The sequence below is a fragment of the Rhinoraja longicauda genome, chromosome 10, assembly GCF_053455715.1.
Source record: "Rhinoraja longicauda isolate Sanriku21f chromosome 10, sRhiLon1.1, whole genome shotgun sequence".
Taxonomy (NCBI): domain Eukaryota; kingdom Metazoa; phylum Chordata; class Chondrichthyes; order Rajiformes; family Arhynchobatidae; genus Rhinoraja; species Rhinoraja longicauda.
In genome coordinates this window covers 39,763,769-39,780,428 of record NC_135962.1, presented here as the reverse complement: position 1 = coordinate 39,780,428, position 16,660 = coordinate 39,763,769, and the positions used below count along the sequence as shown (strand labels likewise).

General features: G+C 43.6%; 1 protein-coding gene across 2 annotated transcripts in view; it reads right to left on the bottom strand.

Annotated features, from left to right (window-relative positions):
* The window catches only part of mdga2a (MAM domain containing glycosylphosphatidylinositol anchor 2a), a 712,576-nt gene that overhangs the window by 452,144 nt on the left and 243,772 nt on the right, over positions 1-16,660 (bottom strand). For both annotated transcript variants that reach the window (XM_078406708.1, XM_078406709.1), the window contains exon 4: positions 2,287-2,483. In XM_078406708.1, the coding sequence (XP_078262834.1) occupies positions 2,287-2,483 (197 nt within the window). The remainder of the gene's footprint in view (positions 1-2,286; positions 2,484-16,660) is intronic.

The window sequence follows — 16,660 nt, the reverse complement described above, 5'->3', positions numbered from 1 at the left end:
ATCTAGGTATATAAGTACATAGTTCTCCAAAGGTAGCATCACAGATTATAGAGGATGGCGAAGACGGCTTTTGGCACATCTGCCTTCATCAATTAGGGAATTGAGTATAGAAGTTGAGATATTATGTTGCAGTTGTACAAGATGTTGATGAGGCCGCACTTGGAATATTGTATTCAGTTTTGGTCACCCTACTTTAGGAAAGATGCCCTTAAGCTGGAAAGAATGCATAGAAGATTTGTGAGGTTGTAACCAGGACTCAAGGGCCTGTGCTTTCGGGAGAGGTTTGGCAGGCTAGGACGTTATTCCTTGGAGCACAGGAGGCTGATGAGTGATCTTATAGAGGTGTATAAGATCATGAAGGGAACATAGAGAGGGTAAATGGACAGAGATTGTTTTCCAGGGTATCATATCATATCATATCATATCATCATATATATACAGCCGGAAACAGGCCTTTTCGGCCCACCAAGTCCATGCTGCCCAGTGATCCCCGTACATTAACATTATCCTACACCCACTAGGAACAATTTTTACATTTACCCAGCCAATTAACCTACATACCTGTACGTCTTTGGTAGTGGAATCTAAAACTACAGGGCACAAGTTTAAGGTCAGAGGAGAAAAAATGTAATAGGAACCTGACGGGCAACTTTACCACACTGAGGATGGTGAATACATGAAATGAGCTGTTGAGGAAGTAGTTGGAGCAGATACAATAACAACATTTGAAAGACATTTGCACAGGAATGTGGATAGGAAAAGTTTGAAGGGACATGGATCAAATGAGGGTAAATGGGACCAGCTTAGAAGGGGTATTTTCTTTGACATGGATGATTTGGCCGAAGGGCCTGATTCCATGCTGTTTGACTCTGATATCATAGTGAGGTTAAGGAGGAGAGAAAACAGTAAATAAATGAAATCCATCCTTGTGGAAAATTAATCTTCTAACTATATTTAAACAAATCCCAATTTGAAACTGTTTCTTAATAGAAACACAAAGAACTTTAATGTTTGCCTTTTATAACTAAAGGAGAAGGAAACAAAATCAGAGCAATAAAATATCTAATTTTCGCCTACCAGCACAAACAGTAGGAAAATCCCATCAGATTTTCTAATTTTTTTATTAAGACAAATCTAAAAGTTTAGATTTTATATTGCTGTTCTTTAACTTAAGGCATCTCAAAATGCTTTGCAACCAATGGAATTGCTTCTGAAGTATACACATTACAACAATGAAGGAGACACAATGGCTAAAAAATTGTAAATGAATTGCTTTTGCAATGTTGATTGAGAGAACGAACATTGGCCTGGACATCTTTTTATCTTTAAAAGATTGCAAGGAGCATGGAAGGAATGAATACGAACATTAACAAAGCAGTCAAAAACCAAGGGGTATCGATGGAAGGTACGTGGAAGCAGGATTGGAGGGCAGATAAGGAAAATATCTTCCATCCAGAGGATCCTAACGCTCTGCAACTCTTCGTCTAAAAGCAAGGTAGAGGCATAAACTTTCACCACTTCCGACAGGTTTTGGATGTGTACTTGAAAATCTGTGACCTGTAGACCTCGATGACTAATAGACATTCTGATGAACCTTTTTCTAAAACTGCTGTGGTACTTCTTTCTCGGTCTCAGGCAGGTGGCTAGTCCATGAATGTTCCGCATTAACTTCTTAACAATCCAACCTAATAAAACAACTGCAAAATGGGGCTTCCCGCTTTTTTTATACATATTCCGTGCCTTGGAGTACCAGTCAGGTTGGGTAATACTTTTTCCAACGAGAACAAATACAATGAGTTGAATGGTCTCTGTGTGTCTCTTGATGTTCTTTGAATCAATTAATCTTGCACACCCAAGCACAATGGAGACTTGGCTACATGTCTCACCCATTAAGTGCTGTACTGAGGTGTCAGCTTAGAATTTCGCACAGAGGTCAGTGAGATGGGATTTAAACCAGTTGACCCATAGGCAATGGTGCCACAACTGGGCCATGGGTGACACTGCTCTAATTTGCATAAAGGTAGCTTGCATGCTATTTTGCACCATGGCACTGTATTTCTATAAGAAAAACATGAAATCCAACATTGGACTGTTGCAAAGTTAATGTGGAACATTTATAAACAGGCTATCCTCCTGAAACCTAGAAATAAGTACTACAGCAGTTTTGAAGTTAACTAAATATCCATTGAAAATTGAGTTCTAATTGGGACATCCAATCCATCACAGTATTAATAGTGAAAAAGCATTCAGATACCTTGGTCATAGACATAACATTTTATAACATACCTGGGTAAAAAATGGCTCATAGATTTCAACCCCCTTGTCTGATCCTTGTGACAGAATTTCTCTTCCTCGACGCCAACTGTATCGGACGGGAGGATTTGAATTGACTGAACACCTCAGGAACACAGTCCTTTCAAAGTAAAACTGTTCCTTTGCTTCACCTATACTCTGATGTACTGTTAGTACAGGGTCATCCAAATCTGAAAAAAAATTAAAAAAATTGAAGTTTAGTATCAACCATTTCTCGTATTGTTAGTTAACATATCGAAAATTCTACCATTGGTTTCAGAGGTAGAGGATTTGTGACTCAGCTACTGAAATATGGAAATTGGGTGTGTAATTGATTTTAATCTTCCATTTAGTTCCAACCCATTCCTAAATAACATGATGTTACTTGAATTCTGCATCCATAAGTTTTAGTCTCCTAATTTGAGGAAGGACATCCTTGTAATTGAGGCAGTGTGGCGTATGTTCACGAGATTGATCCCTGGAATGGCGGGACTGACACATGAGGAAAGATTGAAAAGACTAGGCTTGTATTCACTGGAGTTTAGAAGGCTGAGAGGGGATCTTATTGGAACATATAAAATTATAAAAACACTGGACAAGCTAGAGGCAGGAAAAATGTTCCCAATGTTGGGCAAGTCCAGAACCAGGGGCCACAGTCTTAGAATAAAGGGAGGCCATTTAAAACTGAGGTGAGAAAAAACTTTTTCACCCAGAGAGTTGTGAATTTGTGGAATTCTCTGCCAGAGAGGGCAGTGGAAGCCAAATCACTGCATGGATTCAAGAGAGATAGATAGAGCTCTAGGGGCTAGTGGAATCAAGGGATATGGGGAGAAGGCAGGCATGGGGTATTGATTGGGGACGATCAGCCATGATCACAATGAATGGCGTTGCTGGCTCGAAGGGCCGAATGGCCTCCTCCTGCACCTATTTTCTATGTTTCTATAAGAGAATATCTGAGATGCAGCAATGGCAGACTTGGTACTCCATTGCTTTTCTGAGCAGATTTGCCATTTTGTTTCCCACTAGAGAGTTGCTGTCAAAATCCCAAATTGTGATAGTACAAAGAAGAGACGTCCTCTAACATGTATGTACATATGTGGAACCTTACAAATCTGGATGCATTCTGGAGAGTTTTATCCCTCAAACATAGGTATGTTAAGATCAGGAGAGAGAACAAATATGAAGTATATATCATACTGAGTCCACCTCAACTTAAACCCTTCCACTTCCAGTTTTAGTAAAAGATAGTTGGCCAACAAACTCCCAGGAGATGGGTTGATCATTCATTTATTTTGATGATATAGTGTGGATTATATTCTCTCAATTATTATGTTATTTTTGGCCATTGGATATAAAGTTTTCAAAGGTTTCAAAAGTCTTTTATTGTCACATGTACCAGTTAAGGTACAGTGATATGCGAATTACCATATAACCATATGAAAAAAAAAGCAACAAGACACACAACTACATAAAAGTTAACATAAACATCCACCACAGCGGATTCCCCATGTTCCTCACTGTGATGGAAGGCAAAAAAGTCCAATATGCTTCCTCTTTATTCTCCCACAGTCGGGGCAGTCAAACCAGCCATCGGGGTGATCAAAGCTACCGCAGCCAGCGGTCAAATGTCCCGCGTCGGGGCGATCGAAACTCCCGCGTCGGGGCAGTCAAAACTCCCGCGACTTGGAGTTCCTGCAGTCGGTCTCTGACCAGAGACCGCAGGCTCTGTGATGTTAAAGTCCGCAAGCACCCACAGTTGGAGCTCCAAGGTCGATCCCTGGTAAAGGGATTGCGGGCTCTGTGATGTTAAAATCCGCAAGCACCCAGAGTTGGAGCTCCGAGGTCGATCCCTGGCAAAGGGATTGTGGGCTCTGCGATGTTGGAGTCCTGTAGGCACCTGTGGTGGAGCTCTCAAAATCGGTCTTTAGCAAAGGCCGCCAACTCCTCAAATGTTAGGCCGCAGTGCGGACGGAGATATGAAACGGGAAAAAAATCGCTTCTCCGTCGAGGTAAGAGATTAGAAAAAGTTTCCCCCAACCCCCACATAAAACAAACTAAAGATCACCAAAAACATACATTTAAAACTTACTATTAAAACACAAAGAAAAGGACAAACGGACGGTTGGCGAGGCTGCCATTGCTGGCGCCACCCGGTGGTCTACATATAGCCATACTGCAAGGAAACAGGCCCTTCGGCACAACTCGTCCATGCCAACCAAGATACACCATCTAAGTTAGTCCCATTTGCTCACATTTGATCACTCTAAATCTTTCCTATCCAGGTACTTAGATAAGTATCTTTTAAATGCTGTTTAGTATCTGCCTCAACTACCTCCTCTGGAAGCCTGTTCCATATAGACACCTCAGCTCCCTATTAAAACTTGCCCATCTCACCTTAAATCTATGTTCTTGATTCCCCTACCCTGGATAACTTAGATATTTGGAAATATAACAATTAAACGGAGGCAAGGAGTTACACAGGACAGTTTAGATGGTTGAGAATAGCAGGCATGCTTCCCACCGCCGTAGCAAGTTCATGTCGCCAGTGGTCACATCTCCAAAAGATCTGAAGCTCTCCTCATGTTCTACCTCAACCACTTCCTCCATTTTATCCTACCATCCACCAACATTACCTGGTGAGGAATGACAAGTAGCCCTACTTCCACCCAGACTCTCAGTACGGCTGGCAATAGTGGCCTTACTGATTCCACAAATATTAATTGTTAGCCAGGATCATTGATTCCTGATTGCAGAACCAACACCATCTCCAAACCAGTATCAAAGCAATAAAGATACAATTTCCAGACACACCAGATTCTCGAATACTCAAAACAAAGGCTTTAGAGAACAATTCAAGACTTAAATGGTATGCTCCCATTTCAAGTGATGAAAAATGTCCATGCAAAACAAAATGGAGGAGGGAGTGATCACCCTAAATCTCTCTGCAGGAAGTTACTTTAAAAAAGTATCACAAGTGAAGTCAACAAGAATCTCTGTTTAATATTTAAGTGCTGAGGTTAAGCGAAAAGGATAAGCTATCAAAATACAAAGTATGAATAAAAGAAGATAATGTGACACATAGCATCGAATTCAAGGTTTCACTGAAGAACAACATAGCCATTGCATTTGTATAACAAGGACTAACATTGTCTCCCACCCCTGTTTGAAATCACAGTCTTTCAAAGTAACTAAAATGTATTGCTGATTGGGATTGATAAAAAGACCTTGAGTAACTTTTTAGCATGTCTAATTATTCAACAGAGAAAACGGATGGTAATTAAAGAGAACCGGCAAATAAGAACTTGTAGCTGAAGCACTTAGTTACTGGTCAATACCTGCATTTCAAAGTCAATGCAAGTCACTGTAGACTGATGGCTAACACACAAAACCTGTGGCAGTACAGTAGATTAAAAATAGAATACAGTGTTCTTCCAATACTCAAGTAGCGTACTAAAGAGATGAGTGTTCACCTTATTACACAAGAATCACAGGTTTCACTTCGATCTGGCAGCCTATTGTGAGAAGTATAATTATAAATTCTTGGTCAGGTTGCACCTCATTTAACTCCAATACATCAAACTGTGGGAAGATGAAGTGCTGTCGCTTCCCTGTCCCTATGTAATAATTTCAGAGCTTTTTATTATATTTTCATACAAAGTAAGGCAGACAGTCTAAGTGTGTTTTGGTCAGCAGTATCTTGCCAGGAAGCCCATTGCACTGAAAGCAGACAGACTGCAGCCATGCTGTCCGAACAGCAGGTATTGAATATTAGCTAATCAACCTATACTGGGTCTTTGAAAGGTAATGAATTCTTTATTTATTAACCTTAATTTTCATTGACATTAATACATTGATGTTTGTTAAATTAAGCAGAAAGATTGCAAGCTTAAAGTGAAAAATATCTTTGAAAAAAACCAGTTCTTACTTATTTTAGCAATTTCTAATTGATTTCTTTATGCAATACTTCAAGAATTAAAAAAAATAACCCCAGAAAACATATTGAATATTGTATCGCAATTGTATCTTTTAATTCCATATACAACCTAGGCAACAGATTGTATGTTTAAAAGTGCAATTAAATGACTACAAAAACAAATTAATATGGTTTTAACAAAAAAGGCCAGTGTTAATTTGTAAGTATGAACATGATTCTTTCATATCAAGGAAATGTTTTTGCAGTAATTAGTCACATAAGTAACTTTAACCTTTGAATATGATTGATAGATTTGCAATGCATTTATGAAACAATAACCAATAAAAATGCATTAAAATCATGAAAAATAACCCAAATCTCATCCTGGTTTGAAGTGCACGAATAAAGCTTTTTGATTCTTCTGAAATGTATGCAGGGAATGGTTTTAATTGCAAATCTGTCAATTAAATATTATATGATTAGATTGATTTAAAATTCCTATCTTAGGAAAAAAAAACGAGACTTACATTGTTGTTCTGTACGGCAGTTTTTAATTTTTTTAAATTAGAGATGTTCTTAAGGGGAGTAATCCCAGTCTTTTCAATCTGCCCAAACATCACTGGTGTTCATCTGGGAGATCTTCTCAGTACCCGCCCCGAGGTCTCCATTCCCTTCCTAAATATGGCCTCTGGAACCGTGCACAAAACTGCAGGTGAGGCTAGCAGAGATTTGTCAAGATTAGCATTATTTATTTTTGCATTGAATGTCCCAATTTACAAACGTTGTATTTAACAATCAGCTCAAGTTTGTCCTTTTACTTGTCGGTCCAAGCCTGAATACTGGCTAGGTATATTGTCGTGTGTGAGTGAGCAAGAAACCGCTTCGCCACTGAGGCTAAGTACTGAGCTGAGTGTTTCTTACAAGGGAACAGGTTCAACGATCTGACTAGTAGAACAGAAAAAAAAGGTTCACTCGTCTGTTTAGTTGCAACTCCGTTTTATTGGCGAAAGAGGACTGTAGGAGCCATTTATGCTTAATTCAGTTATTGTCATTGTGTTATGGCTATGTTTTAATATTTCTCATTTATGTCTTTTTTGCCTGCTTGTGGGTGTGACTTAATGCGTAATTGGGAGTGTCTAGATGGGAGGAGGCTAGTGTGTCGACAGAGGTTGTGGGTCAGTTTAGACTCGGAGGATGGTGAGCATACAGTTCTTTACCATGCGCCCGCACCAGCTATATTTGTAAGAACCATACGGTAATAACTACAATAATTTCTAGATATTGTTTGACGAAGAGACAATTGATAAAGTACGGAAACTGATGAATTACTCTTATGATTTGTGCTACTTTAATAAAACCAATTAATATCAGGGTGCGACGTGTGCATAAGCTATAACTACATTTCATCCCCGAGAAGTAATGGCTATCGAAGTGGGATTTCGAGATGGTATAGAAACTGCCATGACAAGGACAAAAACAATACTTGTCTCGGTTTGCACGGGGGGGCAGTTTTATAGCAACACACGTCTCTCTCTCTCTTTCTGCCTCCATTTGCGACTCAGCCCGTCAGTGAAGCCCTCTCGTACATGAATTTGAACTAACTTCTGGCTTATTTAGTGGCGCCTGCCTTTATACAGGTAAGAAATCAGGTGTTGAAACAACTGCCGGTAAGAGCTGGCCACTACCGCTGCTCCCAAATTCAAAGTATAATCAATGGCAGGGGGCTACATCCCAGCAAGACCACCCCACCCCACCCCAGCAAGACGCCCCCACCCCACCCCAGCAAGACGCCCCCACCCCACCCCAGCAAGATGACCCCATCCCAGCAAGACGACCCTACCCCACCCCAACAAGACGTTCCCACCCCACCCCAACAAGACCTTCCCACCCCACCCCAGCAAGACACCCCCACCCCACCCCACCCCACCCCAGCAAGACGCCCCCACCCCACCCCACCCCACCCCAGCAAGACCACCCCACCCCACCCCAGCAAGACGTCCCCACCCCACCCCACCCCAGCAAGACGACCCCACCCCAGCAAGACCACCCCACCCCAGCAAGACCACCCCACACCACCCCACCCCAGCAAGACGCCCCCACCCCACCGTGGGAACAAAGCGCCATCAGCCGCAGACTGGGGCATAAAGCACATACACAGCGCCACAGACTTGGCGCGCAAATCAATACACACAGCGCTCCAGACTTGGCGCGCAAAGGTTTAAACAGAGCGCTGTCGGCTTAACGCGTGGGAATTTAAGCAAAGCGCTGTTGGCTGCAGAGCAATGGGTTCTAAATATAGCGCTACCAGTTTAAATATAGCGTCACCGACCACAGCGCTATGGGCTTTAAACATAGCGCTATGGGTCACAGCCTGTTCGGGCTAAATTCTCACATGACAGTGTTGTAGGAGCATTAACAAAGAGCCCAGGGTTGACCCTCTAATGGAGAGGTGGCTGCTGATGAAGCTGGTTGGTTCCACATCATTGCCCAGAGGTACTTGACACCTTCATTCCACTTAAACTTCCTGCTTTGCACTAAATCTACGGCTGTTAATTAATAAATTGCCTTGGTAATTAGCCAAAACTTATTTCTTGTTAAATGTGCAATAAAGACAATAATTATACACCCTTCATTGTTTCCAGCCCTCTGAATGCTTTGAGTGCACTGGCAGTCAATGCTCAGACTGTTGTAGGCTGTTGTCAAAATCAACTCAAGGGGATAAATTATCCAGTGTACTGATAGTGTCCTTGAGTTTATGCTGATCAAGACTTTTCTGTTTCATGCCTCTCCAGGTTCTTTGCATTTTAATGTGGCACCATTAAGTTATCCACATTTTAACTGTCTGGCCCTATCTATATTGTGGTCAGCAAATCAAATGTGCAATGGTGCAACAACAGATGCAATGTAAACGTTGCATATCGAAATGCATCAATTTCCTCTTGATTGCCAACTCTGTCTACATTAGGATAATGGAGCAATTCAACCTCTGCAATGCATGAACTGTTGAACAAACATTCAGCTTTGAACGTTTTTAAGGATAGTAGGAAGATTCTGTGAGAAGGAGTCAGTCAGTGTGAGCGAGGAGGAAGTTTGAGATTGAGTTCAGTTTATTGTCATATGTGCTGAGGTACAGTGAAAAGCTTTTGTTGCATGCTAAGTATTAGGTGATTGCACGTAAGGTCAAAGTGCGTGACGCACGGAGTCGCTCAAGCCATCTGGAGGACGTGGCAGCTTACGGCATACACGAGTAACACATGCAACAGGCACATTCTTACCTTTAAAAATCAGCCAAAAGGCCAATTTTTGTGCTGTAAAAAATGAGGAGGAAGCTGGAGGATCCGGCGGAGGAAGAGGAACCAGGAGAAAGGCTGCCAAGCCCGCAGATGCAAGAAGCAGCTGGGAAGACGTCTGGCCAGCCGGCGGGAGAAGAGTAAACGTGGCCGGGAAGGGAGGCAGGAGAGCAAGGCCGAGAAGCAGAGGGCCGCCGACCAGCCGGCAGGGGAGAAGGAGGAGGATGAGGAGGAAAGGATGGGGTTGAGCGAGCTGGGAGAGGAGCAGCGGGAAGAACCTGAGCCGAGGGGCCTGGAGGTCTGCAAGGGCAGAAGCAGCGAGCGCTGGAGGTCGGCGACCCTCCTGAGGGCGAAGGGCCCAGGGAGGAAAGGCTCGACGGCCTTGGAGGAGGAGGCGGTGGAAGGCAAGGAGCGGAGTATTGTGCCCAAGGAGGAAGAGGACAGGGGAGAGGCCAATCGGCAGCAGAGGCTGAGCAGCAGCGAGAGCTGGGCCGGGTGTTGGGAGCCGAGGCGGGAGGACCAGCCCACGGCTCTGCTCGGTGGCCCCAGCCTCGAGGTGTTGAGCGCCGATCAGGTGGAAGCAGAGCCCGGCTGACGGAGATGGCGAGCGGGGAGAAGGGCTGGAGGGCCAGCAGGAGCGGCGAGGGGCCGAAGAGCCGCAAGAAGCGAGGTGCGGAGCAGGGGCGCCGAGCTTGGAGGAGTGAAGAGCGCAGGAAGGGGGAGAGGTGTCGGGACGCTCGGAGTGCTGGGAGGGCCCACTGCACTGATTATTGTTATTTGAACTTAAAATAATAATGTTAAAAACAGTATTTTAAAATTTCCCCTTTGTCGGTTGCTTTATTATGGTGGAAGTATAAACTCAAATTACTGAACAAAACAGGGTGGGGGTAAACTTACTTTTGAAAAGTTGCCAGAGGTAAACGGGACGAAGAAGGTTGGGAACCCCTGCCCCAGTGAGTGCTTGAATGCAGTGCACGGCGTGCCCTCCAGATGGCGTTGTGTGGCAACAGCGCGGGTCAGAGGGCGTGACTTCACCTGCCATGCAACCACTCAATTGAGGATGCATCAGAGGGAGTGGGGAAAGGCATGTGGGTTGTGACTAAAGACTGTAGGTAAAGATTCGCAGAATCACAAAGGTGGAAGAAATCCTCATGATGGGAGGAGCAGTGAAGGGAAAGGAGATCTAATTTAGTTCAGTGGGATTTACTAAAGGAAGTTAGACTGTAAGAGGTAGGAATTTCTATCTAATAGATAAAAACATAAGGAAACAGCGATGGTTGAGACAAAAGGAACTAAGGGCCCGCATTAAATGGCAAGGCAGTGCAGATACAATATGGATAGAGAAGGCATGCACAGGATAAGATGGACGATGAACAGTGAGATCAGGCACCAAAGTTAGTCGAGAGTGAGGAATTATTTAACACGGAAAAAAAAAATGAAAGGAAGAAAATATGAATCAGTATTTTAAGTTAACATCAAGAGTCAGGAGTGTTTAATTACCAGGACCGGAGTAATTAACTTTCGACTAGCCACAGCTTTACAGGCACATTATAGGCACAAAAACGCCACATCAATATACTGCAAATTACCAGTTATCTAGGTAAACCAGGTAATACTGCAAGCCAATGCATGCAGTGCAGCTTTTGTAGTCCATTTGGACGAGGGAATTGAATGCAACATCTCTAAGTTTGCGGATGACACAATGCTGGGTGGCAGTGTTAGCTGCGAGGAGGATGCTAGGAGGCTGCAGAGTGACTTGGATAGATTAGGCGAGTGGGCAAATGCATGGCAGATGCAATATAATGTGGATAAATGTGAGGTTATCCACTTTGGCGGCAAGAACAGGAAAGCAGAGTATTACCTGAATGGTGACCGATTGGGAGAAGGGGAGATGCAACGTGACCTGGGTGTCATGGTGCACCAATCATTGAAAGCAAGCATGCAGGTGAAGCAGGCAGTGAAGAAAGCGAATGGTATGTTGGCATTCATAGCAATAGGATTTGAGTTTAGGAGCAGGGAGGTTCTGCTGCAGTTGTACAGGACCTTGTTGAGACTGCACCTGGAGTATTGTCTGCAGTTTTGGTCTCCTAACCTGAGGAAAGACGTTCTTGCCTTAGAGGGAGTACAGAGAAGGTTCACCAGATTGATCCCTGGGATGGCGGGACTTACATATGAGGAAAGACTAGATAGACTGGGCTTGTACTCGCTGGAATTTAGAAGACTGAGGGGGGATCTTATAGAAACATATAAAATTCTTAAGGGGTTGGAGAGGTTAGATGCGGGAAGATTGTTCCCGATGTTGGGGAAGTCCAGAACCAGGGGTCACAGCTTAAGGATAAGGGGGAAGTCTTTTAGGACCGAGATGAGAAAACATTTCTTCACACAGAGAGTGGTTAGTCTGTGGAATTCTCTGCCACAGAAGGTAGTTGAGGCCAGTTCATTGGCTATATTTAAGAGGGAGTTAGATGTGGCCCTTTTTGCTAAAGGGATCAGGGGGTATGGAGAGAAGGCAGGTACAGGCTACTGAGCTGAATGATCAGCCATGATCATATTGAATGGCGGTGCAGGCTCGAAGGGCCGAATGGCCTACTCCTGCACCTATTTTCTATGTTTCTATGGTAGTTCAGTGCTGAGGTAGGGTGTGTCATGGTAACTAACGTTATATTTAAATGTATTACATGTTACTATGAGTCAAAAGAGGTCAGAGGACACATGTTGTCAGGATGTACTGGAATGGAGAACGAATAAAACAAAGCGTCCTTGAAGCGTGTTTCTCACATTCGGATCAAGGCGAGGATCTGACAGGGTGTGCAGGGCTGTTCAAGAGATGATGGTTGCTGGGAAGAAGCTGTTCTTGAACGTGAAGGTTAGGGTTCTCGGGCTCCTGTCCCTTCTTCCCGATGGTAGCCACTAGATGAGAGCATGCCAGGGAGTGTGAGTCTCTGAAGACATTAGCTGCCTTCTTAAGGCAGCACTTCCTGTAGATCCCTTCGATGGTGGGGAAGTCAATATCTGTGATGGACTGGGCGACGCTCACCACTCTCTGCAACCTCTTTCATTCTTTCACATTTGAGTTAGTGAACCAGGTCATGAGGCAATCAGTCAGTATACTCCCCACCGTATACCTGTGCACGTATTTGGCGACATGCCGTTTCTCCTCAAACCTTTGAAGAAACAGAGGTGTTGGTGTTCTGGGCCCAGGACAGATCATCAGAGATGTCCACGCTCAGGACCTTCAAGCTGTTGACCCTCTCCACAGCCATCCTGCTGATGAAGAAATGTGCATGGTCCCTCGGCCATTCCTTCCAGAATATCAGCTTCTTAGTCTTGTTAACATTGAGAGCAAAAGTGTTGCTCTGTCACCGCTCAACCAGATTATCGATCTCCCTCCTCTACTCTGACTCGCTGTTATCCATTATTCGTCCAAGCACAGAGGTGTAAGCAATGAATTTAAAGATGGCATTGCAGCAGTGTCTGGCTACACTGTCTTGGGTGCAAGGAGAGTAGAGCAGGGGGCTGAGCACTCAGAATAAGATCAGCGAAATGGAGGCATGGTGGCACTCAAAGGAGAAGATGGAGAATACAACGTGCAAATTTGTGATATGAGCCACACTTTGCCCCTTGTGTTGAGGGAAGGCAACAAGAAGCTTGATCAGATATGAAGGTTTCCAGGCATATTTTACAGCCTTCATTCTGAGGCTATCTCCTCTATTACAGAGGCCCTGCCCCCTTATTTCATAAATGGCTGAGACGAGATAATTTTGCAGAAGGCTGACCGTTACAACAACTAGTGTGACCTCAAGAGGAACAGAAAGGGTTAAAAAAAAGCAGACAAAGAGAGATCGTTTCAATTCTTCAATTAAAATATATCTGGTATCCATTACATAATGATTTATAGTGATGCTTAGATAAAGACAATAGCGTTCTGAGAAATTGCAGTTGTTTGGCTATTAGTGCATGCAATTCAGAGACTTAATCATGCACAAAATAGATCAGTTCACTTAATCTCTATTGTCTCCCATCTAATTGTTTTGAATCTTCCCTCCCATTATTTCTGATCCAATCTCTTTAATTTAACACAGTTATTTGTACAAGGCAATTAGACCTTGCTTTTAAAATTGAGACCTGTCTATTTATTTGCACAAACTACTCTTTGTTCAGACAACTTTGAGGCAATGTTCCATTTGGAATATCATGTGCGTCTGGGGATATATAACATTATTCATCTGCCACTTCAATCCTTTGGACGGATGAAATGGCACGAAGGAGATGGTTTGAATGGCAGGCCAAGAAAATATGGGGAATCAAAGAATTCCCAGGGCCTTAAAAATCCAATCCAAAGAGTACCAAATCAGTCGGAACCAAGCTGAGCCAAACTGCTTTCAACAGCTCTATCTTCAGGCAGATATTCTAGCTCTACATCCCCTCCTTCACAAAGGCCACTGGCTTCCATCTCCATAATATTACCTGAGTTTACCTAGTGTGTCAGACGATCTTGCGGAGACCCCATTTCATGTTACTATTACCACCAACGTTGATGATTCATGTTAACTCTTCCCATGCTTTCCTAGGTAGCCATCCATCGGTGAAGTGAATAACTTGTTACAATGGCATCTGTCAAGGGGTGAGATGTATTAGGCAGCAAGTGAACAGTCAGTTCTTGAAGTTGATGTGTTGGATGCAGGAGAAATGGGCAGGAGTAAGGACCTGAGCGACTTTGACAAGGGCCAAATTGTTATGGCCAGACGACTGGGTCAGAGCATCTCTGAAACAGCAAGGCTGGTGGGGTGCTCCCGGTCAGCAGTGGTGAGTACCTACTGATAGTGGTCTGAGGAGGGACAAACCACAAACCGGTGACAGGGTTTTGGGCGCCCAAGGCTCATCGATGCGCGAGGGCAACGAAGGTTATCCCATCTGGTCCGAACCGACAGAAGGGCTACTGTGGCACAAGTCTCAGAAAATGTTAATGGTGGTCATGGGAGGAATGTGTTACAATACACAGTGCATTGCACCCTGCTGCGTATGGGGCTACGCAGCCGCAGACCGGTCAGAGTGCCCATGATGACCCCTGTCCACCATCAAAAACATCTTGCGAGTTTGCGAGCGTCGGAACTGGACCTTGGAGCTGTGGAAGAAGGTCGTCTGGTCCGACGAGTCCCATTTTCTTTTAGATCATGTGGATGGCAGTGTACATGTGCACCGTTTACCTGGGGAAGTGATGGCACCAGAATGCACTGTGGGAAGACAACAAGCCGGTGGAGGGATTGTGATGCTTTGGGCAATGTTCTGCTGGGAAACCCTGGGTCCGGCCATTCATGTTGATGTCAATTTGACACGTGTCACCTACCTAAACATCGCTGCAGACTAGGTACACCCCTTCATGTCAATGGTATTTTCTGATGGCAGTGGCCTCTTTCAGCAGGATAATGCGCCCTGCCACACTGCACACATTGTTTGAGAATGGTTTGAGGAACATGATGAAGTGTTCACGGTGTTGCCCTGGCCTCCAAATTCTCCAGATCTCAATCCGATTGAGCATCTGTGGGATGTGCTGGATCGACAAGTCCGATCCATGGCGCCTCCACCTCGCAACTTACTGGACTTGAAGGATCTGCTGCTAATGTTTTGATGCCAGATACCACAGAACACCTTCAGGGGTCTTGTAGAGTCCATGCCTCTGTGGGTCGGTGCTGTGTTGGCGGCACACGGAGGACCAACAACAGCATATTACGCACGTGGTCATAATGTTTTGGCTCATCAGTGTATTTGAAGTATCTTATTTAAACGATGATTTAAATAAATTTAATTCATTCAGCCAAAGTGAATGGTAAAGCAAATTTTTCTGCACCAGTCTTTGCCGATATTCCAAAGAATAGTCTAACTGAGGCTTCTCATTGCAATGAATGATACAGCATTCCACTAGAGGGGCGATAATGTATTACTTCAATACTGTTAAGAGTAAAATAAATGGAGTTCTGAATCAAATATAAATCATACGAGGCTCTTTGGCTGAGCATCTTGCCTCTGAGTCAGAGGTGACAGGTTCATAGACTCACTCTGGAACTTAAGTTGTGCAGTACCAACAATGTGCCACGGTGTAGCAGATGCCATCTTTTGAATGAGACTTTATGCCAGATCCTCACCTAAGTCTTAAATTAATGTATAAAATCTACAGTACTAGTTTGTTCCAATGCTTTGAATATCTTACCACAAAGTTCATAAATTCTAGGAGCAGAAATAGGCCATTCGGCCCATCGAGTCTACTCTGCCATTTAATCATGGCTGATCGTTCTTTCCCTCTCAACTCCATTCTCCTATCTTCTCCCCATAACCCCTAACAACCGTTCTAATCAAGAATCTGTCAATCTCCACCTTAAAAAATATCCATTGGCTTGGCGTTCACAGCCTTTTTGGCAATGAATTCCACAGATTCACTACCCTCTAACCAAAGCAATTCCTCCTTATACGCTTTCTAAAGGTACATGCCTTTATTCTGAGGCTATGGCCTCTGGTCCTAGACTCTCCCACTAATGGAAACATCCTCTCCACATCCACTCTATCCAAGCTTTTCACTATTTGGTAAGTCTCAAAGAGCACCCCCCCCCCCCCACCCTCAAAGAATAAGACATGAGCAAAAACAAAGATTAATCTGAATATTATCTTGTTGTTGCTTGTTGGGGGCATGTTGTTGCAACTCCCAGTGATGCCATGCCAAAGATCTTCAAATGCATAAATTGCACAGAAATGTGTAGTGGTGCGAAAACTCAAGATCCTTGTTAAAGAACATATTGTTGTGCACCTTATGCCTCCTTATTTAAGCTTTTAATAAGAATGACCTCAAACTATACTTCAATTAATTGGCATCAAATAAAACAAAAGTGCATGCTCCAAGTAAACAAATTCTCTACATACTGAAATCAGAAGTTTACCAAAAAAAAACATAAGTCAGACCAACATATTCACTCAGTAAGAAACAATAAAGTGTATGATATTTGTGCTAAGATTGCCAAAAAATCTCATTAGCTGGTACAGCAAAGCTGTTTAATTCATTTAAATATCCTCCTCCATAACAGGAGATTATGCGTTTAAGAGCAGGGTCAGATCTCTCTCTCGAAATATAACTTTAAAAATCAAATAGCATTGTTGGAACTTGAGACCCTATTGT